The sequence below is a fragment of the Juglans microcarpa x Juglans regia genome, chromosome 4D, assembly GCF_004785595.1.
Source record: "Juglans microcarpa x Juglans regia isolate MS1-56 chromosome 4D, Jm3101_v1.0, whole genome shotgun sequence".
Lineage (NCBI taxonomy): Eukaryota > Viridiplantae > Streptophyta > Magnoliopsida > Fagales > Juglandaceae > Juglans > Juglans microcarpa x Juglans regia.
This window is the reverse complement of record NC_054600.1, coordinates 721237-747458: the sequence shown is the minus strand read 5'-3', so window position 1 is coordinate 747458 and position 26222 is coordinate 721237. Positions and strand designations below refer to the sequence as shown.

The 26222-nt window shown below is 36.0% G+C and overlaps 4 protein-coding genes across 5 annotated transcripts; 1 reads left to right on the top strand and 3 right to left on the bottom strand.

Annotated features, from left to right (window-relative positions):
• Positions 1 to 6409: 6409 nt before the first annotated feature.
• On the top strand, positions 6410 to 12499 carry LOC121261438 (protein S-acyltransferase 10-like). 2 transcript variants are annotated; one of them, XM_041163794.1, is made up of 11 exons: positions 6410 to 6780; positions 6944 to 7058; positions 8043 to 8117; positions 8242 to 8313; positions 8434 to 8571; positions 8982 to 9015; positions 9698 to 9807; positions 10526 to 10612; positions 10871 to 10954; positions 11783 to 11848; positions 12084 to 12499. In XM_041163794.1, exons 1-11 carry the CDS (start codon positions 6681 to 6683, stop codon positions 12256 to 12258), a joined length of 1056 nt encoding a protein of 351 aa, XP_041019728.1. In that variant the 5' UTR covers positions 6410 to 6680; the 3' UTR covers positions 12259 to 12499. The 2 variants fall into 2 exon arrangements, with proteins under 2 accessions (XP_041019728.1, XP_041019729.1); XM_041163795.1 differs by lacking the exon at positions 12084 to 12499 and adding an exon at positions 11929 to 12072 and having other exon boundaries at positions 6411 to 6780; positions 11783 to 11862.
• Positions 12500 to 14282: 1783 nt separating this feature from the next.
• LOC121261437 (lysine histidine transporter-like 8) lies at positions 14283 to 17678 on the bottom strand. Its single transcript, XM_041163793.1, has 5 exons — positions 17126 to 17678; positions 16893 to 17029; positions 16214 to 16638; positions 15315 to 15446; positions 14283 to 15029 (listed from the first exon to the last, which is right to left on the bottom strand). Exons 1-5 carry the CDS (start codon positions 17539 to 17541, stop codon positions 14541 to 14543), a joined length of 1599 nt encoding a protein of 532 aa, XP_041019727.1. The 5' UTR covers positions 17542 to 17678; the 3' UTR covers positions 14283 to 14540.
• Positions 17679 to 18356: 678 nt separating this feature from the next.
• LOC121261435 lies at positions 18357 to 23098 on the bottom strand. Its single transcript, XM_041163791.1, has 7 exons — positions 22848 to 23098; positions 22476 to 22608; positions 20024 to 20127; positions 19774 to 19945; positions 19473 to 19613; positions 19282 to 19370; positions 18357 to 19168 (listed from the first exon to the last, which is right to left on the bottom strand). Exons 1-7 carry the CDS (start codon positions 23069 to 23071, stop codon positions 18562 to 18564), a joined length of 1470 nt encoding a protein of 489 aa, XP_041019725.1. The 5' UTR covers positions 23072 to 23098; the 3' UTR covers positions 18357 to 18561.
• Positions 23099 to 23971: 873 nt separating this feature from the next.
• LOC121261436 lies at positions 23972 to 25410 on the bottom strand. Its single transcript, XM_041163792.1, has one exon. It carries the CDS (start codon positions 25104 to 25106, stop codon positions 24147 to 24149), a length of 960 nt encoding a protein of 319 aa, XP_041019726.1. The 5' UTR covers positions 25107 to 25410; the 3' UTR covers positions 23972 to 24146.
• Positions 25411 to 26222: the final 812 nt, after the last annotated feature.

The following is a 26222-nucleotide window of genomic DNA, read 5'->3' as shown; positions in this document are numbered from 1 at the left end:
GAGAATGAAATTAATGTGTTGGCCATATATGGCAAAGGTTAGGGTCAATCTTGTTAATTAGTCTTACAAACCAGTTCCAATCTAAGCTTGATTATCTGCTTTTATTCTTTATCACTGCTAATTTATAGGTACGTACGTAGGAAGTATAAAAAAAAATGACAGAAACGGGAAGGAACTGTAGTAGTAATTGTCCAAGGGGTCATTGTCCAAAGTTCCAGTCTGTATAGAGGCACGTAAGAGGAGAAGAGATTGATTTGTTGGGCGGATTGTTCGAAGCCACCACAGATTCTTGCGTGAATCCCTTTGATACTATGGCTCCATCTTCTATAGCTTATTAAATTGACAAAAAAAAGGGCCACATGATCTTCCTGTACCCATCTTAAATCTAATATAATTATCTTGTACCAAATGCTTTTTTTTTTAATCAGATCATTACTCGTTTCAAAACATACAAAATGTTAGGAAACCAATATGAGAAAAAGTAATAAAAAGTGGAATCAATCACATACAACACAAGATTTACGTGGCTCGATAATGTGTCTACTTTTATAGAATTATAAAAGATTTTATTCAGATGATAATAAAAAATAAAATGTGGACAGTATAAAATATTGTGAAATCACCACTTCATTATATGGGACTAACAACAAAATTCTTTTTCCCTTAATGAAAGAGTGCCATGAGACATGACAAAAGCATTGAGGAGCAACGATAATGTCTAATGTTGCTGCGTTATTTTAGCTAGGTCTTTAATTTGGATGTCTGGTTTTGATCCTTTATGATTATCTGTAATCTTAATTAAGTGTCTGTTTGTAATCACGGTTTTTTTCTGTCACAAGTGAAGGCTATTAATAAACTTAGATATTGTCCACCTCTTCTTAATATATATATATATATATATATATATATATATATATATTTCATTCCCGCATCCAAACAAAAGGGACATCTGCCTCAACGACAAAGTTCGTGATTATCAACATTAATCAGTCGTTGTAGTACCTTTCCATTATGCTTATGTTTTGTCCTTTTTTCTCACTTTTTTCCTGATGCGGGGAGTATAAACCGCGCTATTTATCAAGTAATTCCCATTTTCCTTGATATAATTGACAATGAGGATCATGGCAATTATTTTATCACAATGTCATTCTCTAAAATGTAGCTCTCCAGCCAACTAATTAACAGATGTACGTATAATATTATAGTCCCTTTTCACTTTGATCTCTAGACCTTTCTAGTAGTACTGCAGATGCCAATGCCATTTTACCTTCCCCCATCAAAACACGTGAGATTCCATAAAAACAGAACGCATATATATATATATATATATATATATATAATGTTTTGAAAGACATAATTCATTGATCACTTAATTCCCTAAGATTAACGCATCTGGTGACTCGATTGTTTTTAAAAAACTTCTCAACTCATCTCATCTAATCATTACACATTTTTCAAATTTTCATACAAAATAAAATATACAATTCAACTTTTTCAAATTTCAAAACAAAAATAATATTAAAAATATATATTCTAATAATATTTTATTCAACTTCTAATTTTAATATCAAAAAATCTCATCTGAAAACTAAGTTGTGTACTGGTTTTCATCTTATACGTGTAAGTTCTTGTAGGATCTGACGTACAACTTTTTGTAACAACTTAATTTTGTCAACATGTTGCTATCACTTCTCTAGGTTAATCCACTATGTGAGCGTACGTATATGAATAATCATACACGAATGCATATTTCCAGGCATTATTAATTAATACGATCACGTATGTCCAGGTTTGATATTCATTTATTATTTGAGCTAGAGCCGAGAAGATGGCATTTTATATATGAAGTTAAGTATATATATATATATACATAATGAATCAGCCGAGTAAGGAAAGAAAGTACTTTCAGAATATTTACAACTAAAAAGGAAAGAAACAAAATGTCGTCAACTATGCTTCTCGGAATTCACTGCAAAACATGCGTGCTTTGATCTGATTTTGCTTGATTTACGGGACTTAATTGCTTGACTTACGCTAACAGCACTTACATAAAAAGAAAGCATGCACGTGCACCTACATGTCGTACCCCTTACATGTCGATAAAAGTGGAGCAGCTGGCCTCTCTCGCCATCACCGTCACATTCGTTGTCGACATTGTCGTCCATAGTACCGAAACTCATCTCTCCATCTGATTTAGGGGTGTAATCGGTCTGGTCCTAAAGGGTCCCAGACCGAAAATATGGTACTTAATGGTTAATGGTTAATCCAAACCCCCTATCTGCATACAATGCAATCTTTTTCTCATTTTTTTTTATTTTTTTATTTTTTTGACAGAAACATTTATAAAAAAATTAATTAAATTAGAAAAATTAAGATTAAGTGATCTCTTTAATATTTTATATATGGTTAATGAATATTAAATAATTATATTGTATATATGGTTAATAGTGATCCGTTGGATGAAACCCCTCTCAAATTTTTTTATTTTATTTTCCAATGGATTGAACTATGGAGGATGGTATTGTTTAATGGATTTGGAAGATAAGATTGTTTTTTGTATTGTGGAAGATTGGAATTTGTGCGTTATAATTTCAATTGTTGGTTGGAATTTATCAATTTGGGACTAATTTAGGATTCCAATCAGAAACCTGAATATAAATTAGGATTTCGGATTGGAATCTTAAATTAGGCTAGGGTCTCATATTAAAACCCTTAGCCTAATATGATTTGGGGTTTCAATCTTGAAACTTTTGAAACTCCAATGAATTTTGATTTGTATGATTGTATAATTATAATTGTTATGTGATTTTTATATCAAGTTAGGTATTTGTGAGTTTGTGAGCCAACTCCATGGATGATGAGTGAAATTCGAATACTAACACTAGTGCTAGCTCCCCTACCTCTACCCCTAGTACTCTACCCCTACACCTATGCATCCACCAAAGAAGAAACCCGATTCAATTGTGTAAAATCATTTCACCAAGTTAGAGGATGGTGACCCAAATAACCTATAAACCAAGTGTAACAACCATTGTAGTAAGGTGTATGGATATCACTACAAAAGACATAGTACATTTCAATTGAATGTCCATTTAGAAGAACAACACATAGTCAATCTAGATTAGAGATTTGACTTCAATGGAAGTGTGGTGAGGTTTGTGAGATCTTCACCAACTAGGCTTGAGAAATTCAAGTTGTCTGCTTGTATTGTAGGTATTGAATGCAAGAAGGGATTGTGTCTTGATATTCCTACAAGATAGGACTCAACATTCTTAATGTTGCAAATGGCCTGACAATATAGAGACTTTTGACCTCATTGGTGACGAGGAGATGCAATAGGTCAAAGACTTTGAGAATGATGGGAGATTGGGGCGGCCCAAGGATGATAATTGGAATGTAGTGTGGGTTTTTGTAAAATCATTTTGGCTTTTCTATAAGGTGACATGCACATTTCTAGGTTTTTATACGTTACATTCAATGAATATTATCAGCAAGTTTGTTAGGTGAAAGAACAATTGGATGAAATATACATGAGTGTTGATCCTACTTTGTGGAATATGGCAGTAAGCATGAGGACCAAGTATGAGAAGTATTTGAGAGATTTGAGTAAGATCAATATTTTCCTATATGTGGCTATTGTTATTGACCTGTAGTACAAAATTGATGGCATAATGTATGGCTTGGAAATCACCAATGGGAAGACATGGGCAAGTCATATTGCAAGAAGGGCTTAGTAGATTATTTGATGAGTTTGCCGCATTTAGAGATGTTAATATCTTGGAACCTATACCTACTGCATCGCCTCCTTCCAAACTCAAGATGGCGAAAATATGTAGGTGGACTGAGAGGTATGAGCACGTTTCCAAGCTTCATAAGGCTTCAAACGACCAATCGTAGTTGGATAGATATTTGACAACGAAGATGCACCCATTTACGTGGCAATTTGATATCTTAACTTGGTGGAAGGTCAATTCCGTCAAGTATCCCATACTTGGAGAGATAGCCCATGGTATTTTGGTCATCTTTATTTCTACCATAGCCTTAGAGTTTGCCTTTAGCACCAAGGGGCACATTTTGGATCCATTCCGGAGTTCATTGTCTTCTACCACTAGGAAGACTTTGATTTGCACTCAAAATTGGATAAAATGGAAGTTAATTCATATTCTGAAAGTGGTAGACTTTGAAGAGGGTGGTGATCACCTTGTATCTGGTAATTGCTCTTAGAGAAAAGCTTGTATGCCGCCCAAAATGTACTGCTCTAGTGTACCACTGCAAATTTTTTTTTTATATTTTTTTTTACTTAGTAATTAAGGAAGTGATTTTAAGTGTATTTGTGTATTTTTTTATTTTTTAAAAATACTTAAATATATTAAAAAATGTAAAAAAAATAAAAATAAAAGGTAACAAGCGGTAGAAACGAGCGGTGCTACTCAGGCGGCAGAGTAGCACCGCTCTTACTCTTAATTCATTGTTTTTGTTTTTGTTTCATAATATATTGTGTTATATTTATTTCACCGTACTGAATTTCAAATTCAATTGTTGTCAGAAAAATTTCAAGAAATGATGCTACATCTCAATCTACATTGGCCGTAATATGACTTTGTTCCACTATTGTCATTGGTTTGTTAACTTTGTCTCTTTGTAGTTTTTAATATATGTATATAATATTTGTAATTCTATTTTTTATTCAGTTTTTATAATCGCACTTGCCCAATCCTTATCCCAATGATCACATCTTGATAGAAAGGCCTACAACTACAAGCTTATGATCTCATCTTGACATTGGTTTATTAACTTTGTCTTTTAAGTATTTGTAGTTTTAAGTTTTTAACTTTTTTACACATACATATAATGTTTCTAATTCTAATATTTTTCCTATTTTTTTCAGGTTTGGAAATTTCACTTGCCCACCCCTTATCTCAATGATCCCATCTTCCTACAAGCCTACAACTACGAGCTTGATCACAATTTTTTTAAGATGTATTTCAATTTTAGAAACTTGGAATTATTTTTGAAACATTGATATTCATTCAATTTAATTGACAGTTTTTAATATTTTTGGATTAATTTGTTATATCTTGAATTATTAGTTGCAAATAAAAAGTTGCTAATTAGACCATGTCATTGTATTTTATGTTTTATGCTTTAACTTTTAAGTTTAGTTTTTGTATTATTTATTTAATTGTTTTTCAATTATTTTTTGTTAAATTAGGCAAAACAAGAAATTAGAATGGCATTGAGTCCAAAATGACCTAGAAATAGATTTTGGGCCCAATTGACTAATGGGTCTATTGGGACCCAACGATCGGGGGGAGGGGGGCAGACATGCGGACGAGCCTTTTCCACAGGATTCAGGACCAGAGTCCAAGGGCAAAACCTCTTTCCTGTCCAATAATTATATAATTATTGTTATTATTATTATTATCATTAAATAGAGGCACAAAGAAGGCAAGTTATCAACAATTTTTAGAATAACTACCGAATTTGCCACATGTTTGTTTAAAAATGAGTTAGGAGCCGTGGTTGTGAACAAATTTAGTAGTTTAAAGCCATAGGCTTTTGAAATTATGGTGTGGATCGCTATCCAAATATATAATGTCATCAAAACCTGATGACCTGTCCATATGTTTACCTAACATCTCATAACATCTCATACCTTATGGCCGCCTATAGACCATCAATACATGCAATCACATCCCCATATTAATTTCGTCTCCAAAATTTGATCAACTTGAACGTAGAATCCATGTATTCATACATACATACATACATGGAAGAGATGATGGAAGGATGAGCATGACCGGCAAACACGTTAACAACCGGTCTGGCCCGTCTTTTGTTGGTTGAAATAAATTAAATGGAACCAGCTTCTTGTCTCAGCTAACAGTCATCCAACCGTATCTGACCCTCAACGTGTCTGTCTATACATCATCTCATACCTTAACATAAATCAACTTTAAAAACCCATACCACATTTTAAGTTACATATTTTCCCCAATAAAGAAAATTAGATTAGATTTAACTTCTCTGATTATTACAAAATAAACACCTCCTAGAGATTTGTTTTCTCTTTTCAGTTTTAGGAAATATATTAATTATTATATCTGTGTATTTCTTATTTTAATTTAGAGAAGAGTTATAGTTAAAAAAAAAAATTATAAAAAAAAATTTATAAATCACGTGATTTTATATAATATATTAAATTTTTTTTTATAAAAAAAAAATAATTTTATAATCTAAAGTATTATATAAAATTTATAAATTTATTTTTAAAAAAATTCTTAATTTAAATAATAATAAAAATTCCATAAAACGCTGATCTGGTGGCGAATGGGTAGGATAGGGAGCCCATGGGCAGGGTCGATGCTAAGGGGTTCGTATCTCGTTATTTAACGTTTTCCGTAGACCGACAAACGGAGTTTTTTAGGCACTATATTGCGCTTCGGTGGTAAGCCAACAGAGCAGATATATCCACAGCTCCGTCTTCAGTTCTCTCTCTCTCTCTCTCTCTTTCTCTCTCTCAAACCTACTGGTAGTCCGTAGTAGTGATTGCTCTAGCCAGTTAGGTGCTTTACCGTCAATTTTCTCGAGAAAAAGTTTTTTTCCCCAAAGAGGCGAACTTTCTAGGCAGAAGAAACAAGTTACCAGATGTTTCGGATATAACTCTCTTGCTTTTCTTAATGATGATGATGATGGAGGGTATTTGCCGCCCCGTCCGAGATACATGGGATCAAGCTATGGACCGATGCTACCGTCTCTTTCCTTGTCTTTCCGATCCCGGTGTGTATACTCTGATTCTCTGTCATTTTCTCTACATTTTCAAAAAATAGTAATTATAATAATAATAAGACCAGTATATTTTTTCAAAAAATTAAATGATAAAAATAAAAACGACACGCCACTTTTCTTTAATGGGTTCTGATGTTTGTGAGCTGGCTTTCAGCACGGAGATCTTCGCTCGGTCTGAAATTGGCGCTGGTGACTTTGCATCTGGTGTATGCCGGCATTCTCTTTCTATTTGATGGAGATTTAATAGAAAAGACGAAAAGTGAACCCTGGTATGTTATTGCCTCTTCCCCCAAACAAATTTGGAATTGGGTCTTTAAGATCTCGTCTGGTTAAAAAAACTTATCTTAGTTTAAGTCCATGTTAGTGTACCATTTCACAAAACTGTATCTAGCTCATAAACTGTATTTAGTAAAAATAATAATTAATAAAGAAATTGGGGCTTGCTAGAATGTATGCTTTTTGGCAATTAGTGCTGCTACTTACTGAAAGGAAAAAAACATTGAAAGGTCTGAAGTGTGCTTACTAAATCTAAAACCCGGTGGGTTGCTGTGCTAGTATCCCTGGGGTTTAGGTTCCATCGGTGAGTCCTAAGGGCTCTGCCGTGGGGCGGTTCCCGTCATAAAAAAAATTCAAATGTAGATAATTACTACGAGTATTGTTGAAAATGAATCTCCTGGGGATTGTTTAATGTGAGCTATGAAAAAACTCGGTTTCTCTAAAATGAGAGTAGAATGTCATAACTTGTGTAACGAATAGCCAAAAGTTAGGAACTGATCAAAGAGCCACTCTAGGAACCAGAGGTGCTGCTTGGCTGATGTTAGGAATTAGTTATGGTCAGCAAGTTCAAGCAGGTAACTTGTTGTCATTTGATCAATTTTAGCCTAATTAGTTGAAATTTCTATCACCTCCTTGGACTTTACATGCTTCTATCAGAAGTGTTTCTCCACATTCTGCTATTGAACATTCCCAGATTCACATCCCATCTGCAATGTTCATTTTAACATCCCAGTCTCGGGTTAAAAAATGGAACTGTGATTTAGCATTGCTCTTTCTCAATGATAACCTAATTTTCAAGATTTGACTGTTAATGATATTATGAATATGCCAAAGTCCTATGCTATATGAATAAAATATCTTATTACTTATCAAAACAAAAATGAATATGCCAAAGTGATTCATCATTATTTTCAAAATGGTTTTATGCTGATTTCTATTATTTCTTTAACCTTCGTAATAATTTCTTTGTTGTCCAGGTACACTGCTTTATATTTGTTGTTGTTCTTTGCTACACTGGTTCAATACTTTATTACTTCTGGTTCTTCTCCTGGGTAAATATCAATTCTAATGTATTGCCTCAAGACTGAGATTTGGGTTGTGCTTAGAACACATGATCTCTCTAGTTTATTTCTAGTCTAACACGATTTTCTTTGTTTCTCTTGATATTTTTTTAAGATACGTAATTGATGCAATGAGAGCTGTTACTGAGAAAATTCCAATAATTCAAAAGACACCAGTAACCTCAAAGTAAGCAATAATTTGATTTCTATACTAAAGGTTTACTATTAAAGACAAGGATCAAATTAGTGAAGTTTACATTTAATACCATCTTCTTATTTATTTTATTTGAACAATGGTTAAGCAAAGACAACCTGCTTCAAGCAAAAATGGAAGCTTGGTTATTACTGTGGATGGAAGTCAGTTGGAAAGAAATCTTCTAGGAAATAACGCAACATCATGGTCGAAGTTGGTTATGGACATGTATCCCCCTGGAACATCTGCTAGGTAGGTAACTTTTTTATAGTTTTCTGTAGAATATTTATTGTATTTGTTGGTGATTCCTCTCTCAAGAACTTATTTGATTCCTCTCTCAAGAACTTATTTGAACTTATTCTGTAGAAGTTTGTTGTATTTGTACGTGCATATTTATATGTGAAAACTACATTGAGGGGGTATTAAAGGGACAAGATTTTGTGCTAATTTTTGTGAATTTTCGATTGAAACTTGTTAAGCTAAAGGACAAGGATAAACTCTGTCCTGTCTTCCACATTAACTAATACCAGTAAGTTTTTGGTTCAATGCCCATTAGTTTCATTTCAATATGGAATTATTTTAGCAAATACAGAAAGGGAAGCTGAATTTGAAAATTTTCAAAATACACACTGTTACTAACTGCTTCCTCTTGACTCTTGCAGAAATTGGACTTGCCCTTACTGTAATGTTGAGCAGGTAATACCATCAATTGTTTACATCTATTGCCAACTTCTAGAGTGCTTGTTCTCCTAACAATGCTGCATCTTTAACCTTATGTTTGAGTTTTTCTTTTTTATCTTTTATGGTTTCATTAGAGGTCGTGATAAATGCTTATGAGTTAGCACCAAAGCATGGGAACCTATCTTTTCTAAACCATCATTATTGATAGACTAGTCCAAACCTTAACACAATTGATCTTCTAACACAAGTGGAAAACGTGATTGATTCTTCAGACTTGTTTTCTATCACTAAAACATACCCTTTTCTCCTTTCAACCCCTGCATCTTTTATAGATTAATTAGGAATGTCACATATATGTCAAGGAAGTTTATGGATATCATTTAGTAAACTCTGATCAGTATGGAAGGTGCTTGAGAAGCTTTGGCTACTTTTCATTGGATGTTCATGGTAAAATAGATTCTACCAGTAGAAGTGTTGGAACTGTGGGAGATAAAGTTCCAACCCTCAGCTGCTTAGATTTTACTTTTTAGACAGCTTATGTATCAAAACAGTAGCATTTATTGTCTCTGTTTCCTCACATATGGTTACTGAAGTGGATACGGATTTTGTTATTAACTAGCTTATGTTTTGTGTATACTACTCTGCTCTCTGTTCAAGTTTTGATCTTGATTTTGGTGACTATTTATTCTGTATGCAGCCTCCACGGGCTAAGCATTGTCATGACTGTGACAAATGCGTTCTTCAGTTTGATCATCATTGCGTTTGGCTTGGAACATGCATTGGCCAGGGTAATCATTGCCGATTTTGGTGAGTTTATTACTTTGCGATATGTTGTTGATACATAATTTTCCCTAGCATGAATTGTGATTTTGTAATATTTAAGTATCTGTTTCTTGTGCTCTTTCTGAAGAGATATAATATGCTAAGATATTGTGCTTTTTGATGAGTTTGGAAATGCACATTTCGGTGAGTCTTTGTCTTTAGATTCTTAACGTTCTGAGACATTATCTATCGTTATTTTTCTATGATAATTTGAAAGTTATACACTAGACAGTATGTGTGTATATGTTGTTTTCAAACCTGAAAGTTCTTTTATCTCAGTGGTAAGATGCATATGCAGCTAGCTGAGTTTTGACCTCACCTCCACCATGTTCTTACAGGACAACGAGGCATCCTTTGAGCTAGGCGGCTTGTCAAAATCTGAACTTAATTTGATTTGAAGTTACTTTCTTACTGCATTGCAGTCTGATTTTGTTTGAGCATGGCTGTTTACTTGATCATTGAGAATATAAAGCTTTCCACAAGTCTGTCAAATTAATATTTATTTCCCACTTAGGGCTCCGCAATTCAACCTTCCATGAAAGATTGTAAATTATATAAACACCTTACTCAATTTTGTTTAGGTGCCTATGAAATATATTTTTGCAAGCTAAGAACCTCTCTGCTTTACTCAATTTTGTTTACATGCATATCTAATATGGTTTCCTAGCTAAGAGCCTCTCTGCTTTTTGTCTGAAAACCTTAGGTGGTACATTTGCGAAGAGACAGCACTTTGCCTCTGGACTGGCATTTTGTACATTACCTACCTGAAGGCTAATATATCAAGGGCTTGGTATGCATATTTTTGTTTTGGGGTTCTTATTTGATGATAAAGTTTGGGTTTGGTTGGTCTCCAACTCTTGATGGAATTAATATCTATGGTGTTGTACTGTTAAGAATCCACCAAGAGAGGAAAACAGGAAGTGGAGAAATTGGTCAGTTAGTTGTGACAGTGGTGGTGCTGGTGTTTGTTGTTGTGACAATTTAGTCAGACAGCAGTAGTCAGCATTTAGTTCCTTTGAGTAATTATGTTGAAGGGTGTATTTTTCAGGTGGAAGGATGCAATCATGATAGTGCTGTTGATTACTTTGTCAATCTCCCTCATCTTTCTGCTTCTCCTACTACTATTTCACAGGTAAGAGTTGAGTATGTATACTATCATAGTTATTTCTGCATCAAATTTCTTATGTTCATGACTTTGCCTCCTGTGCCTGCCCATGGTTACAATCTAGAGTAGGTGATTCTTTTAAATTTATAATTCTTTAACCTTTTTGTTTTTAATCTAATGCCTTTCATTGAGATGCTTTCATAAGTTTAGTTTTGCTTTTGTAGACTTGGCGTTAGGTTTCATCATTCATAATATAGAAGAAAACGATCACATCCTACATTTTTTTGTGAAGTTGGACTGGTTCCATATTTTGCGATACTTATGTTTTGCTGAGGGCCTGTGCTCCCCCTGGATTATTTGGGACTTTGTTCCCCCAATAAAGAAAAAAGATTGGAAACATTGAGGAAGCCGACTTACTGAACATAATCCAGGACCAAAAGATGCTTTGTTTATGAAAACATTGTGCAGGCTAGGCAATCTGTGACCTGAGAATTAGATGCAAAGGACGAGCATCTTTTCCCCAGCCCCTACTGGCTTTCAAAGAAAATGAACCAATGCAACTAATTACTGACCAAGCCATTAGTCCTGAGTCCAATACAGTTGGCTTGTTGTGTTACTTCCATGATTAGTGTAAATTGATTTGAAGTGTTGTTTGTTGAGACAAACCTGAGGTGTCAGAGAAGGCAATTTCCAGAAATCTTGGCCAGAGTACATGGATGAATATGTATATATCTGTGAAATTTTAAAAGTACTGTATTCTTTTGCAATGATGAGTAGCTGTAGGTGGTGATGATATTAAACACCCATAATGATTGGTAGCTCAAGTCTTCTGGTTTGGACTTTGATTTGATGCAGTTATCTTATTTTGACAAATCAGACTACCTACGAACTCGTGAGACGTAGACGCATCCCATATCTAAGGTTGGTTGATTCCTTTTTCAATCTCAAGTGAAGATTGTAACTCGACAATTTTTGTTTTTTTTTTTTTGGTTTTGCTAGTCTGTGGTTTTAGATGCTAGAACAAGATAAATAAAAGGCAAATAAGTATGTGGTTACAGGTTGTAGACATCAAAGGCAGATAATAAGACATTTGTTACACATCTTCAATTTCTTGGCTTGCTCAGTACTTGATAGTTTGTGTTAATAATCTGCACAGGGGTATTCCTGAAAGAGTTTATCCTTTTAGCAAAGGAATTTGTAGAAATTTGTATGGCTTCTGCTGCGTTCGAAGCAGCATATTCATCAAGGAATCGCTACCCACACCGCAGGAGATTGAAGAAAAGTCAAGGCCCTACACGTGCTACGATGTTGTGACCTGTCGTTGCTGCTGACCTTTGCTTACATTCATCCCCTGCAGATTTATTTACTTTGATTAAGAAATATGATTGCATATCCATTTGTTTGATTCTCAAGCTGTTTGTTTGTTGGATTTTAGATTTGCACTTTTTTGCCGGGTTTGTAGGCTTGTAGTAGAGGGGTATTTTGAGGTGATATGGTTGGAGATGATCATGAATGATATTCACTCTTTATCTAAATCCCAATTAAACAGTCGACATGATTCCACATGAAAAAGGTTGAAAACCATCCCCATGTTTTTGTCAAGTGAAATTTCTAGTCAAAGACCCCTATTTTCTCCAACTAGAAAAGATGATTGTCAAAGACGTTTAATGCCGATGCCTGAATCATGTCTTCCTTTCTCTCGTTTGACACGTCGTTATGGGTGTTTAACTATCAAAATCAATAATTTACAGCTTTTTTCACGTGATTCGAAATCCTAATAATGCCTTCACTATATAATTTGGTGAACAAGTCAAATAAAGCGTTAAGCGTCGTGATACATGCACAGATAAAAAGCATATATAAATGAAAAAACGGAGGGTAAAATAGTACATTCATTGTTCTAATGAAGCAATTATAAGAATGAAAAACACTTTTTCTTTTCTGAGGGTGCTCCAGTCATCGAAATAGTGTTTCGAATAGAGTTACCGAATAGTATATTTAAATGTTTTATTTTTTATTTTTTATTTTTTTTATGTATTTTTTTAATCATCATAAATATTTAAAAATAAATAAAAAAATTCATAATATCATTAAAAATACTTTCTTAATCATTAAAAAAAAAAAAAAAAAGAGAGATGTTGTTTGCCAGTGGCCACCACCTGGGCCACCCAAGGGTTTATCGTGACCACGTAAATATATAATAATTTGTTAATCTTGCATCACGGGTATTCTAAATAATAAATATTCCATCAAGATCTAATACGTTAGTGGACAAAGGGTTTTCGGTGGCCACGTGGGTAAATATATAATTTTTTTTAAATTTGCATCAAGGGTATTCTAAAATAATTCATTTAATTATTCCATCAAGATCTAATATTTATTCCAAAAGTTTAAATTGATAGAAATATATAGATTTATTTTATGTCTTAACACTCCTCCTCACATATAGATCAGACTCTCCCTTAATGAATGAGCCAAACAAGTGTAATATTTAATTAAATGAAGTAAAGTGTAGAGTCAGGATTCGAATTCAAGACTTGACTTTGATACCATATGAAAATTTCACAAGAGGAGTAAATTACAACAAGAAATCTTCACATTTCATTATTGAGATTGTAATAAATATATACGGGGATGACATTGGGATTGGAAGATTACGGGGCCTCTTGCGAATGGATTATTTGGAAATGTCTTATTTACGTAAATAAACTCTAGTGGCTTGCTTGCTTGTATATAGTTATTCATCCGTCTTAGCGAGGGTCTTTTAATAAAGATTCTATTTATATATATTAAAAAAAAAGATTGTGATAAATATATACATGTTTCATGTTTGTATGAGTAATTACAATAGTCTAAGACATCAAATTATTAATCCTAGTAAATTAGAAATTAAGCTATACTGAATATAATTATTTTTTTTCCCTTTAAAAGAAGAAGGAAAAGAAAATCACGTTAAGAAGTGATCCCTTTCATTGATTACAAAGAAAAGGTTAGAATCATTGTGGTTTGAAGGTCAGAAGTCAGATTTTTTTGATGCTATTCAAAAATAGGGTTCCCCGAAGAGCTGCTGGCATCCAATACGAACTGTCCAACTCACGACTTTAAGAAGCAAATGTACAGTACTTAAGTTAGAGGCACGTCAATGTCATCAAGGCATTTCGGTGCATTTTTAGCCTTTGTGGTCCATTGCATGTACTACACAACTCTACAATCTATTAAGATCTCCCTACCTTCAATCATAAATGAGAGCCTCAAGCCTAACACCGGATGGCTGCTTAGGATTGGGCTATTAATTGAGAGATTAAACTTCTTGAAAAATTCGGACAATTGAGAGAGAGAGAGAGAGAGAGAGATGTAGGTAAGAGTTCTAGTGCTTACAAATTGAGTGTCATTACAAACGCCTTGAGAATTCTATATTTTCATAAGACACAAAAAGAAATGACGTCATGTCACCATTTCCTTGAAGGTATGCAGCCATACAACATCGAATCACAACTTACATATACAATACCCCAAACAAGAAAGAAGAAGAAAACAATTAAATAGCTATATGTGTCTGGCTTCGATCGCCTTGATGATTGGGATTCTCTAGGGGATTTGAAACGCTAGCTTATTAGTGAGGCTTGAAGAAACTGGCTTCAATACCAGTGTCAATCACAACATAAACCCCAGCAGCAATCAATATACCACTTAGACCCATACCCAACACCCCTAGTACCCAATTCAACCACCACATTCCGCTGTACTTTTTAGGCTTCTTTATCTTGAGCCACATGAAGCATGGGTACGCCAATGTCACGGGCAGTGCTAGGCCTCCAATCAATCCGGCAAGGCTTCCCAAGAATGGAATCGCCACCGCCACGAAGAAGCACCCATACCCAAACATTGCCCGGAAAACTGCACGTAGCCACCATGGGCATGGCTCCTTCTTTCTAATTGTGTACTTGGACTCCATGTCATCAAACATTGGCATGGCATAGATTTGGAATGAGCTTACTGCATTCACTATGACAAACAGGCTTGTTAGGCCTAGCACAGACTGTGACACATCTTTTGAGTGGAATGTGTAGAGTGCTGTCAGCATTCCTCCATTTTCTGGGATCTGTTCAGAAACAAATTCTCTTTCTTTAAATACATATAACATGTAATCTGAAACAATTTACGTTAATGGATTTATGATGCTTTAACTTTAGAAGTTCCTCTATACACCATACTTTATCCCACTTCTATCACCTTGTGCTGATGAAACATTGTCTACCAATCATTAAAACATCTCATAATAAGCGAATTCAATAGTTAACATCAACACAATAGGATAAAGAGTGAGGTATGAGCAATGTGTAGCATTCTCCTTAGTCATTTTGGTTTATGAGATGTGCTTATATACCTTCTGGCCATAAGCCCAATAGCCACCAATTGCAAGAGGAAACAAGCAGGCAGCTATCATTGTATAGGAAACCTTGACTCCTTTCCACATTGGTACCCTAGAGGGATGCTTCTCATCTGATGGCATAGTGGCCTGCAACACACCAATATCGAGATTTTAATTATGTGAGCATACAGTAACATGCAAGTGCGAAAATAGCACCTATTGTTAAGGGGCTACAAGAGCAAATGTCTTTTACTGATCTCATGTTATCAAAGACCAAGCCAATGACAAAGATCTACCTAAAAATTTGACAATTTGGGGAAGTACTGTATACAGAGCGACAAATGATCAGATAAAGGATTTTGTGGTAGGTCAAGATGACTACGTGCCTCTTCTTTTTCCATCCTAATCACAATTTCCTATCTTTCGAAGAAAAATAAATAAGAGTATAGAGAGTGAATGTGAAAACTTGAAGACTGATCATCACTTCATTTAATTGGCTGCTATCAGACAAACTAAGGGTCAAGATGACCACATGCCTCTTCTTCTTTTTCCATTCTAGTTAACAGTCGCTTTCTTTCAAAGAAAAATAAATAAGAGAAAGTAAAATGTGAAACGTACTACGTAGACTGTTAACTTCATTGCCCGCTATCAGACAAACGAGGACGGAATAGGTAGGAAAGCCTTTTCTGACAACAAAAAGCATAGACCTGTCTATACTTTACACACAAGCTAGTATCATGAAAAACTTTTGAGAATTCTAGAGCCAAGTTTTGAGCAAAGTGGGTAGCAACTTTGTGAGTGTATGCGCTAATTAAGCTCAGTATTAAATCCCTTGTCATTTTAGTCTTCGTACTTATCTCCAAAACTTAAAATAGCATGCATATATATGATCAGGGAATTAACCATGTACGTACCTGAATCTCAAGGATAAGATTGTGGCCCCTGAAAGCAAAAGCAATGATCCCAAGTGCATTAAGCACATCAAAAATATGTTCGATCTGGGTTTTTCCCCTAACAGGATTATAGGACACCCCAGGAAGCCTGCCCTCTGCCACGGATACAACCCATATCATCGTGCAATATGCGACTGCAGTGACGGCCCCGATCAATGACACTCCAGCTATGGAGTTCAAGTTCGGCAGCTGTGATAGCAACACGGCTGCGCACGTAAACACCAAGTACCATTCGACGCTGGTTAGCGGCTGCGAGCATGTTGGCCCGCACACAATCTGGTAGAATTGTTTAGAGGTTGATCCACCAATAATGATTAAAGCCACACATGTACCACCAGAGAGATACATGATTGGAAACATAGCCAGCAACTTTCCTAGCTTGTCCCCTGTTTAATTGGATATATTGCAAAAGTACCAATAGTTAATACATCTAGACTAATAATCAGAGAAAAGAAAACATAGAGCAATTATTGGAGCTTTTAGGTGTGCTAGAATATCATGTCAACTGGAAACAACAAGAGTGGGAGGTTAAGATGATATTATCTCCTAGGCTTAAGCTTCTGTGTGGTGTGTGGCAAAAGGCTTAAAGTGATGGTCCTAAATACCCCTTAACGAGCGATGTAAGAACATTTATGCATACCGAAGGTGACACAAGAAAGTTGGAGGTATCGGCAGTAGCGCATCCCAGTTTCAGTCGATTCATGGAGCTGGACGAGTAACCATAGGGTGTAAAGCTGCCAGACAAATGCTAGAGTCAAACCTATTATTCCCCATGTCCTGAAAAAGCAATCACAAAAATACATAGTTGAAAACCAATATTGAATAAGAAGCCAATGAGAGTTCAGTTCTATTTTTGAGGTTTTAGTGGTTTACCAGCCGAGGATTGTGAAGGCCACAGGAAGCACAAGAGCCTGGACTCCAATCCCAGAACAAAGAGTGTGAAAAGCAGCATAGTATTGATTACCATTTCTTGACTCAGTGATTGGTAGCCAAGCGTCCTGAGGATCAAGCTTGGTCATCCTGAGAGCCTTCCTCATTGGGCTTCCAAGGGGAGTAATAAACCTTGGAGTCAAAGATAGCCTGGGGGTCCTTGGCGTTTTGGGTGTCTTGTTTCGAGGCGCCTCTGCTGCATGCTCCTCATGAAGCAGCGGCGACCTTGACAAAGAAGGTGAGTGGAACTGAGAGGGTGGACATGATACAGGCGGCGTCGACACAAGCGGGGGTGTTGGGGCAACTGATCGTGGTCTCGGCGTTAATGGTGCCGATCTAATCTCATTCTGCTCGCTCATCTTGCCTGTCCCTCCTTTCGGCTCTCTCCCTCGATCTTGCACTAAAAACTACTCGGCCTAATACGTTATATATATATATATATATATATATATATATATAGGTAGGTGGGGTTCAAGGAAAGTAAAAGTAGATGGACTTTGTGATCAACAGTAATGTATAGGTGTGTAAAGAGAGGTTCGTTTCAGATCGCTTTTGAGGACCCGGTTGAGAGAAACTGTAACTAAAATATTTAAGGTATTGTTTGACGGAAAATTGTGGCTGGCTATTTGTCTGAACTATTGGAAAAATATCAGAAAGTTCCTCGTGGGTTGGAATTTTTTTTAAAGCTATGTGGCATGTGTTAAGTTCATATTATATGTGTGTTCTGTTTTCATGATTCCAAAAGTGATGAGTCTGGTCAGCTATCGGAACGTAACACTAACGTTGGAACTTGGGAGGTAGAAAAACAAGGCCAATGTAAAAGCGATGAATTCTGACAAACTCTAGTTTTTCGTCATAACGTTGTAATCCTCGTTTAAACGACATAACACACACACACACATACATACATATATATATATATATATATATATATATATATATATGGGGTGTCAACTAAACAGGATAAGGTGGAGTTGAGTCCAAGGCTGTGGGGCATCAAGTTGGTTTCAGGTTTCCTACTAAATTTCAGTCCTCTTCAAAAGACAAAAAATGAGCGATCACAGAGAGATTCTCTTTTCTTTTTTTCCAATTGGTTGTTGGGTTGTTGGGTTAGGGGGTTGTTGAGGTTTCTCTGTCAAAGAATCGCATAATATTATTACACAGCACAACAAAATTAAAAGAATAACATAATATTTGCATTTTATATGACACTAAAGTTGACAAAATGACACATTCTCTTTACCCAAGGCAGTGTATACGTAAAATAATCCGGGCATAGGCGTTTGTTTCTATACGATAGGATGATAACATGCATAGACCATATGTATGCATATGAATTATAAAAGCCAACAAAATTGATAGAGCCAAGCAATCTGCGTTTAAGGTAGTGATTTGCGATTCTTCAGTGCTTCGAAGTGAGCGGCGAGTGTATCGTAATCTGGTAATTTGGGATGAATACGATGAGCTGAAACTTGTTTATCATGATATGATGGATCTGGCGGTGGGGGCTGCTTGGGTGGCGGATAAATGCCACTAGGAGGTTCTTCTGTCTCTATTTCTTCGTCACAGTCGGATTCATCAAACTTCATGTCTGAATGGACAGAAGGTGTATTGTGGCTATGCCTCCTATAAACATTGCCACCATTCACATTGGTAGCCCGTGTTCCCTCACGGCTTATATAATGTGACCTTCCGAACCACTGAGAATCATATATGTGAGTTAGCTGATGACCCATATTCTGTGAATTGACTGTGGAAAGGTCATTCGGCATGAAGTAACCAGTAGATTTGCCTGAAAGGATGTCAAATCCATGGTCTGAAGTATTCAACTTATTATCAAGACCAGATGCTTGAGTAGCTTGATTGAAGTCTCTGTCCGCCAAATATACAGCAGCTTGTGCAGCAGCAATTGCTTTCTTGGCAGATTCTGCAGCTGCTTCAGCAGCTGATGCAGTGTCCTCATAATGCATATTGCCATTTTGGCGGCTACATGTTGATCCAGGTAAATAACCAGAAGAAAATATCAAAAAAATGAATAAACAACAGTTTAACTCAAGTCTTTTATGGTGAATTGGAGCTGAATAGATTGGATGACTTACCTGGTAATTGTCTTATTTGGCTCAGCAGACTGAGTTGGTCCAGGCTTCACAGGTAGACTGGTAGCACTAACGAAAGTGTTTGGTCCTTCCTGATCAGTGAAAGAAAACACGGATTTTGAAGAGGACAAAAATATTCTTGGCTGTCAAAAATTGTGTCAGTCTATGTCAGAGAGAGAGTGAGAGCAACTTACTATACGCTCTTCCAAAGGCTTGAGAAGCTCCAACTCGGATTCTGTTGTATCCCACTGAATCTGGTATTCCTTCGCTATTTCCTTCATGACTTTCAACTTTGCTTCACCAGTAGGGGTTCTTACAGAGAGCTTGTCAATTAACTATAAGAAATTGGAAAAACAGAAGTTATTAGAGTACATAACAATCAGACTTTTGAGAGAAAAGAAAACTAGTATCTGACTCACATATAAGCCATTCAATGAGGCAATATATAGATCTTGTTGTATAAGATCTGGCTAATAAAAGGAAGACGGTAGTTACCATGCGGTTTACACCACCGTCAGGTCGCAGATCAGTAGCTGCAGATACAAAATCTTTCCCATATTTTTTCTCAAAAATATTCCTAATTGCCAATAGTTCTGGAATTTCTGAGCACCTTGGAGCAGCAAATATTAAGCTAGCAATCCCTTCTTTCAGATCTGCTGGGCATTGCCTGGAATAATTGGGAACCAGATCAGAATTACATGTATTCAAGCCTAACAAAGTAATAAATATTTATCAATTCTTTCACCTTTGCTTTGCAATGATGGTAAGTCTGGCCACAACTAATTCACAGAAGAGTTCAATGACCTCATTTGCAGCAAGAACATTCTGTTCTCTGATGACATGCTCAACCTACAAAACAACAAAAAGTCATTGGTACTTGAAAATTTATTGTCCCATTGTGCGGAAAATATAATTACACTTGACATTGAAATTTATTATATTCTATTCTTGGATGCCAAATCCTTAATTACAAATTCCATATTTAATCACGATTCACAATTATGAGCCAAAAAATTTGGATTCCACCATTGAAGAAGGTAGTAGCAAATGGGCGAAAAAGAAGGACATTGAAGGAGGGTTCCAAGCCTTCAATAACATGATTTTTTCATTTTTTGGACTTGAGTAATTGGAAATTTTATTAATAAATATGAAAGGTGTATACCAAGTACACAGAAAACAATAACATAAAATTTTAAAAACAGAACATAAGAATAGCATATCGACAAATAGCTAATTTGTTGGATTGGTAAAGGCAAGCGCAAGGGGCAACCGAGTATACATGATGTGTACAAGAGAAAGCAACCATACAAAAACTAGAGATAACAAAAATTGAGCACAATTAAATTTTGTGCTATTGTGTACAAGGGTTATTGCCCATCCTTATTACCAATAAAATTTTGTTTACCAGTAAAAAAACAAAAATAGAGCACAAAAATATGCAAAAGTATAAACATCAAGCATTAATAAAACATCAGCCAAAAAGTGACTTCAGAAAGCAAAGTTGTAAACCCAAACTCGTCTTCTCAGTCCTTGAAATTTTGGCATTTTATTCACTCCAACTGCATCACAATAAACATGGGAGGAGGCCAGTCTCCAAATAGCATTAAGATCATTCCAACCAAACTTTCATTTCCAACATGTCAAAAGCTCCGTCACCCACCCATATGGGCATAACCCAGTCAACTCCAAACATCTTAAGAACCAAACACCAAAAATCTGTTGCAATATCACAATGGAGACTTACATGATCAGCAGTTTCCCCATTTCTCTTATACATAAGACATCAGTCTATCACTACAATATGATGCTTGCGCTGATTTTACCAAGTAAGGATTTTTTGTAAGGATGCAGTCCAGCGACCCCCGTTGGAGCTTTAGACCTCCAATTGCTCTTCCAAGGGAAAGCAAAGTCAACTTTAGGAAGCAGTAATCAATGAAAATGATTTAACCTCAAAAGATCATCTCTTCGAGGGGACCCAAAAAAAACTAATCTTGAATTCCACAACTTCTCTGAACATAATATAAAGCATTGAAAAAAGAAGATACAGAGTTAACCACCCAATCATGTACCAATTGGAAAAATTGAAATCCCTATAAGCCTCATTACTCTGTAAATGCAGACCTGGGGTGTTAGTTAGGATCTCTTTATATGATATAAAAAGCAAAACAAACTGTCTATTTAAATATGAACTTCCAATGTTTGCAAAGACAGCAAAGCATAAGCTATACTATATAACCGACACAATCCAATATGCCATTGACGAAATTCGTGGCAGATGTAATAGAAAACAAATTTGGTAAGGGAAAGCATAACTTAGAGTTAGCAATAAGGTGAGCTTGATACACATTCTGTTTTCAAAACAGCAAATCAAAGAAGTTTGATTGTAGGAGTTAAAACACGTCGAATTTGATGACATGTTTAGTTATGCAACTTAATTTGGGGAAGCCCATCCTCCTACCAACAATTTCTGTGATATCTGTTTCAAGGCATTGATAGAAGGGCATCAAAGACACAGTCACTCTGAACACATTAAAGTGAAAAGGTAATTCTAGAAAAGAAACAGGATCCATTTTGCTTCACTTACTACCTTACAAAGATGTTGTTATGTCAAACCAACAAAGGCAGCAGGCTCAATTCATATCCAATTCCAAAAATCACCAGCTAGTACAAACCAAATTCCCAAACACTATAAGAGAGTTTGACCCAAACAAGCCAAGACAGGGCCAAGGAGAGAAATTCAACAATAGCTCGATTCCTTTTTCAAAGCTTTTTTTTTTTTTTTTTTTATAAGTAAATAAGTATCTTTATTGAATAGAATGAAACTAGGCAATGCCCAACAATAGCTCGATCCCTTTTTCAAAGCTTAAAAGACAAATGTTAATTCTCAAATGGCTCTCTCATTATGTTTCAGATTCACAGCTTCAGCATCCATAAATTACAATGTTGACAGCGGCCCAAGGGAACGTGATCATAAATTCACCAGCAATATGATAGCACCAACCTCAATTCAACAATACACGATAAACAAGATACTACGAAACCCCAAAGCCAAAATAACATCAATGCGCACTACATTGGAAAAACCCACAAATAGTTATCCACAAATGTATGTTTAAAACACTGTTTAAAACAATCGGTTTGTTTCATTTCGAAGTTCAATGTCATGCCCAAAATAGAAAGTAAAGATGAAAAATTACCCGGATGCGAGCAGTGGCATCTTGACCAGACTGTAGAAGCAGCGCAATGTCTCGCCGCATCTGCTTCACCACCACCTGTCTCTTGTTCCTCAGCAGCTTGATCCTCGCCACCGCCATCTTCGCCGCTGTCTTGCTGTTTATAACCCCCCACATTCACTTTCCATTTTATTCCAAAGGAAAAAGAAAGAAGAAAGACTGAAAATACTACCCTCTGCTCCATTCGGTTGCCAAGAGACTCATTACCCAGAATTAATCACAGAAAAGAAAAAAACTTGTGTACATTTGCTTGGCAGCCAAACAAAAGAGTGCGATCAACAGGGGAAAGAAAGCCAGAAAAGAAAAGCAGAAGGGGTAAGAGAAAGAGGAAAGTACCATTTGGAGGAGTTGAAGCCCCGGCGGAAGAGAGAGAGGCTGAGCTTCATGAGATTCCTGGCGTGGGTCGTGGCTACACTTGCGACGGTCATAGCGTGTGAGACAGAGTGAGAGCCTTTTCGAGCCAGACAATGGTGTTTTATTTTGAAGCCTTTTGAAGAAGAGGCAACGGTCGCCTGAGTTGGGGAAGTATCTAAATGGGGTTCTTGATCAGATGGTCCCATTCGGAGTGGCCCACTGAAGGCACCGACTACGCTTTTTAAATTTTAATTAATTAAGGTTTGATTTTCCTGAGTTATGGAACATCTATGGTATGGTATGGGTAAGTATCTGGTTGGTGTAAAAGGCAAGGCAATATACATATAGCCGTTGGGAGATTTGACTTCGCTTGTGCGAGAAGAGTGAAGGAGCCGACGATCCTGATTCCTGAGCCAGAATCCGATGTCATCAATAAAGATAAAAGGTTTTACAAAGGAATGCGAAAGGAGCATCTTTTAAGGGAGAGAAGGTTATATAAATATTTTAGAAATTTTTTTTTATCAGTTACTATTCACAATTTTATATTTTATATCTTATTAAAAATACTTCTCTATCTTATAAAAAATACATCTACATCCTATAAAAAAATTATAGTGTGAAATATGAGAGTGAATGGTAGATGATGCATAATAAATCTCAAATAGTTATGAGCTATACAAGCATCGCACACTCTTTTTTAAAAATAGTAAAATCTATCATTAAAAATTTAATTTTTTTATGTGAATCATATATTTATTCACTTTTTATAAAAGAAATACACAATACTTATATACTTTATGATCGTAAATATCATTTCTCTTTTCTATATACCTCTTATCTATTATATTTAGCCCAATAATATTTGTCAACAGATCGGATTGAGTCTTAACTTGATTGGGTTAACCTGACTAATAGGCCCAAACAGGTTCCGAAACAAAATAAGCCCAACTGACCGACAAAATCCAAAAACCTACAAAACTGAACACTCGACCCACACTGCACAACAGATGTTGTAATAAGGTCGAATTGTCGGCCACATAAACATGCCACTTGGAGGCACAAAAGGTGTATGCAGATGCAGTCTAGACTCTAGACTGTAGACTGTTAAAGTGTGCAAGAGACACTGCACATTTTTTCCCAAAAATTTCCCAATAGATTTTCAGGTCCCAATGAGCAATTGGTGAAATATGGAACAATGTACTATACATTCTAATTACATTACACAATGGAAAATGGAAAGGTGAAAACCCTCTGTGGATGAAACAAATTTCTGTACGGGATCTAGTGAGAAATTATATTCAGGAGCAAGACTCTTGTTCGGATCAAGTGCCTGAACAAGCATTCCAAACCTTGCTCAATGCCTTCCATGCCAACATCTAAGGCATCCAACCTAATCTGTGCAGATTGAATCTTTTGTGCCTTGATGATCATATCTTCGCTTGAATTTTGCAACAAGAGGTTGCCGAGTGCTATATCCGTGCTTTCCAATTCATTCGTGGCCGGTTGCTCTTTACGTAAAGCTTCACCTTTCTGCACCAGTTTGGAAACCAATTTCCACCTGCTAGGCTTTGGTTTCAACACTGGCTGAGAAAGTAATACAAAGAGGGAGTGAAAGATCGAAACAGTAGTCAAACTTGTTTCTCTAAGCACTCTAACTACTGCCGCGAGGTGATCATCTAGAGCTAACATGGGAGAGTCCTCGAATTGGTTATCCATTAATGGCTTCAAGTTGGATGCTAGAGAGTTTGCAATCTTCTTTTTCATCTTTCTTCTCGAGCAACTATAAGCAGTGAAAATACTTTCAATGCTCAAGTGATCTCCCACCTTTCTTCTGCGAAGAGCAGATTGAAGTTCTCGAATGGAAGCTTGCATTAATAGAATGGCATCCCTGGTGTTGCCACATACATCCAAGTATCCCAAGCAGCTTTCCAACGAGTTATTGACAAATTTCTGGTGCTGATTTTGGGCAAGAGCTTGTTGGGTCAATGGCAAATTAAGAAGATCCTCTATGCATCTGTACAACTCACTTAGAAGGGATAGACCATTAAGGCATATGGTTGTTTCTACCTTTGATGATGACGACGATGTAGTACTTGATGTTTCCCAAGATTTAAGCTTGTTTAGCTCTTCTTCAACCCTGAGTGTGCTGGGATGAGATCTAGCCGGCAAGCTAATAGATCGAACACTATAGCGTTTAGATGGCTTGGGGGAGAAAGCTGCAGCCATGGTTGCTCTCTTCATCTCACAGAAAACGTTGCAATTTAAAGTTGGATTTAAGGAGTCCTATGATTCATAATCAGGTATTTATACCAAGTCATTTAGGGAATTTGGGAATGGGCAAACGAATCTTAGATCCTGTAATGACAATGTGATCAACATGTGGAGGCATTGTTGGGCTTTCTCGATGGCGTAGGTTATGCTGTCACGTCTTTCAATCAAAAAAAAAAACACTCCTTTTTTAATACAAAACATTTGGGGTCATCTGGGTGCGGTGCATCTCATCATTGGGGGGTTTTGCTTTGCACCGAGGACTAGATTCATTGAGCTTTTCCTCCGCCATCTCATCTGATCCCTACCACCGCCACCGTCACCACATCACCACGGTTCAATATTCATGGAAGTTGGTGGCCATTAAAGAAGCTCAGCCAGCCGGCCAAAGTTATCTGAATAGGGATAGGGATCAGAACTTTGGGCCTGCAGAAATCAAGATCTTGAAAGATCCTGAAACTTATGGTTGGTGGTTTAAACGAGAAATTTATATGTTATTAAAATATAGGTGCACGAGTGGCATGTTCCCCTCGAGGCTTGCAACCTGCCAATGTAAGATATCTGTTTAGTACTTGATATTGCCATTATCAGTTACACATCACATGTTTTACTCGAAATTTGTACAGAATCGATGCTTTTCATCTGAATTTTGTCATTAAAATTTAGGATACAGAGTAGTAGTGCTCTATTTTAGAGGTACAGTACTGATTTCTCTCATTAATAAAAATAATACGAATAATAATTTATATTTTCACAATATTCAATATTTATTAAAATTAACCCAGAAAAAAAACTTATTTTAATAATCATTCCTCTGAGTTTAACCCGCTCTCCATTCCTCAAAAAAAAAAAAATATATATATATATATATATATATTGCACTTTAGCTAATCTTTAAGCACTTCTAAGTCAGATGATTGAGATACACATCCCAAGCTTTACAGATTAATATAAAAAATACTGATTTAATTACACAGAATATAAAATAAATTTAACTATTATTACTTATATATAGCATATATAAAAAACGACTTTGTTAATTTTCGGCACAAGATCTGATAGAATCTGATGATGCCGTACGTAAAGGAT

Bases quoted from the DNA above. Each gene is read 5' to 3' on its own strand.
- LOC121261438 (XM_041163794.1), top strand. From the start codon at position 6,681: ATGATGATGATGATGGAGGGTATTTGCCGCCCCGTCCGAGATACATGG. The intron at 7,059-8,042 runs GTATGTTATTGC...TTTGTTGTCCAG, and splicing joins AAGACGAAAAGTGAACCCTG to GTACACTGCTTTATATTTGT. The intron at 11,849-12,083 runs GTTGGTTGATTC...TAATCTGCACAG, and splicing joins AGACGCATCCCATATCTAAG to GGGTATTCCTGAAAGAGTTT.
- LOC121261436 (XM_041163792.1), bottom strand. From the start codon at position 25,106: ATGAAGAGAGCAACCATGGCTGCAGCTTTCTCCCCCAAGCCATCTAAA.
- LOC121261435 (XM_041163791.1), bottom strand. From the start codon at position 23,071: ATGGGACCATCTGATCAAGAACCCCATTTAGATACTTCCCCAACTCAG. The intron at 22,609-22,847 runs GTACTTTCCTCT...GGTTATAAACAG, and splicing joins GGCTTCAACTCCTCCAAATG to CAAGACAGCGGCGAAGATGG. The intron at 19,614-19,773 runs GTAACTACCGTC...AATTTCTTATAG, and splicing joins ACGGTGGTGTAAACCGCATG to TTAATTGACAAGCTCTCTGT.
- LOC121261437 (XM_041163793.1), bottom strand. From the start codon at position 17,541: ATGAGCGAGCAGAATGAGATTAGATCGGCACCATTAACGCCGAGACCA. The intron at 15,447-16,213 runs GTACGTACATGG...GGTGTGTTGCAG, and splicing joins ATCTTATCCTTGAGATTCAG to GCCACTATGCCATCAGATGA. The intron at 15,030-15,314 runs GTATATAAGCAC...GTTTCTGAACAG, and splicing joins ATTGGGCTTATGGCCAGAAG to ATCCCAGAAAATGGAGGAAT.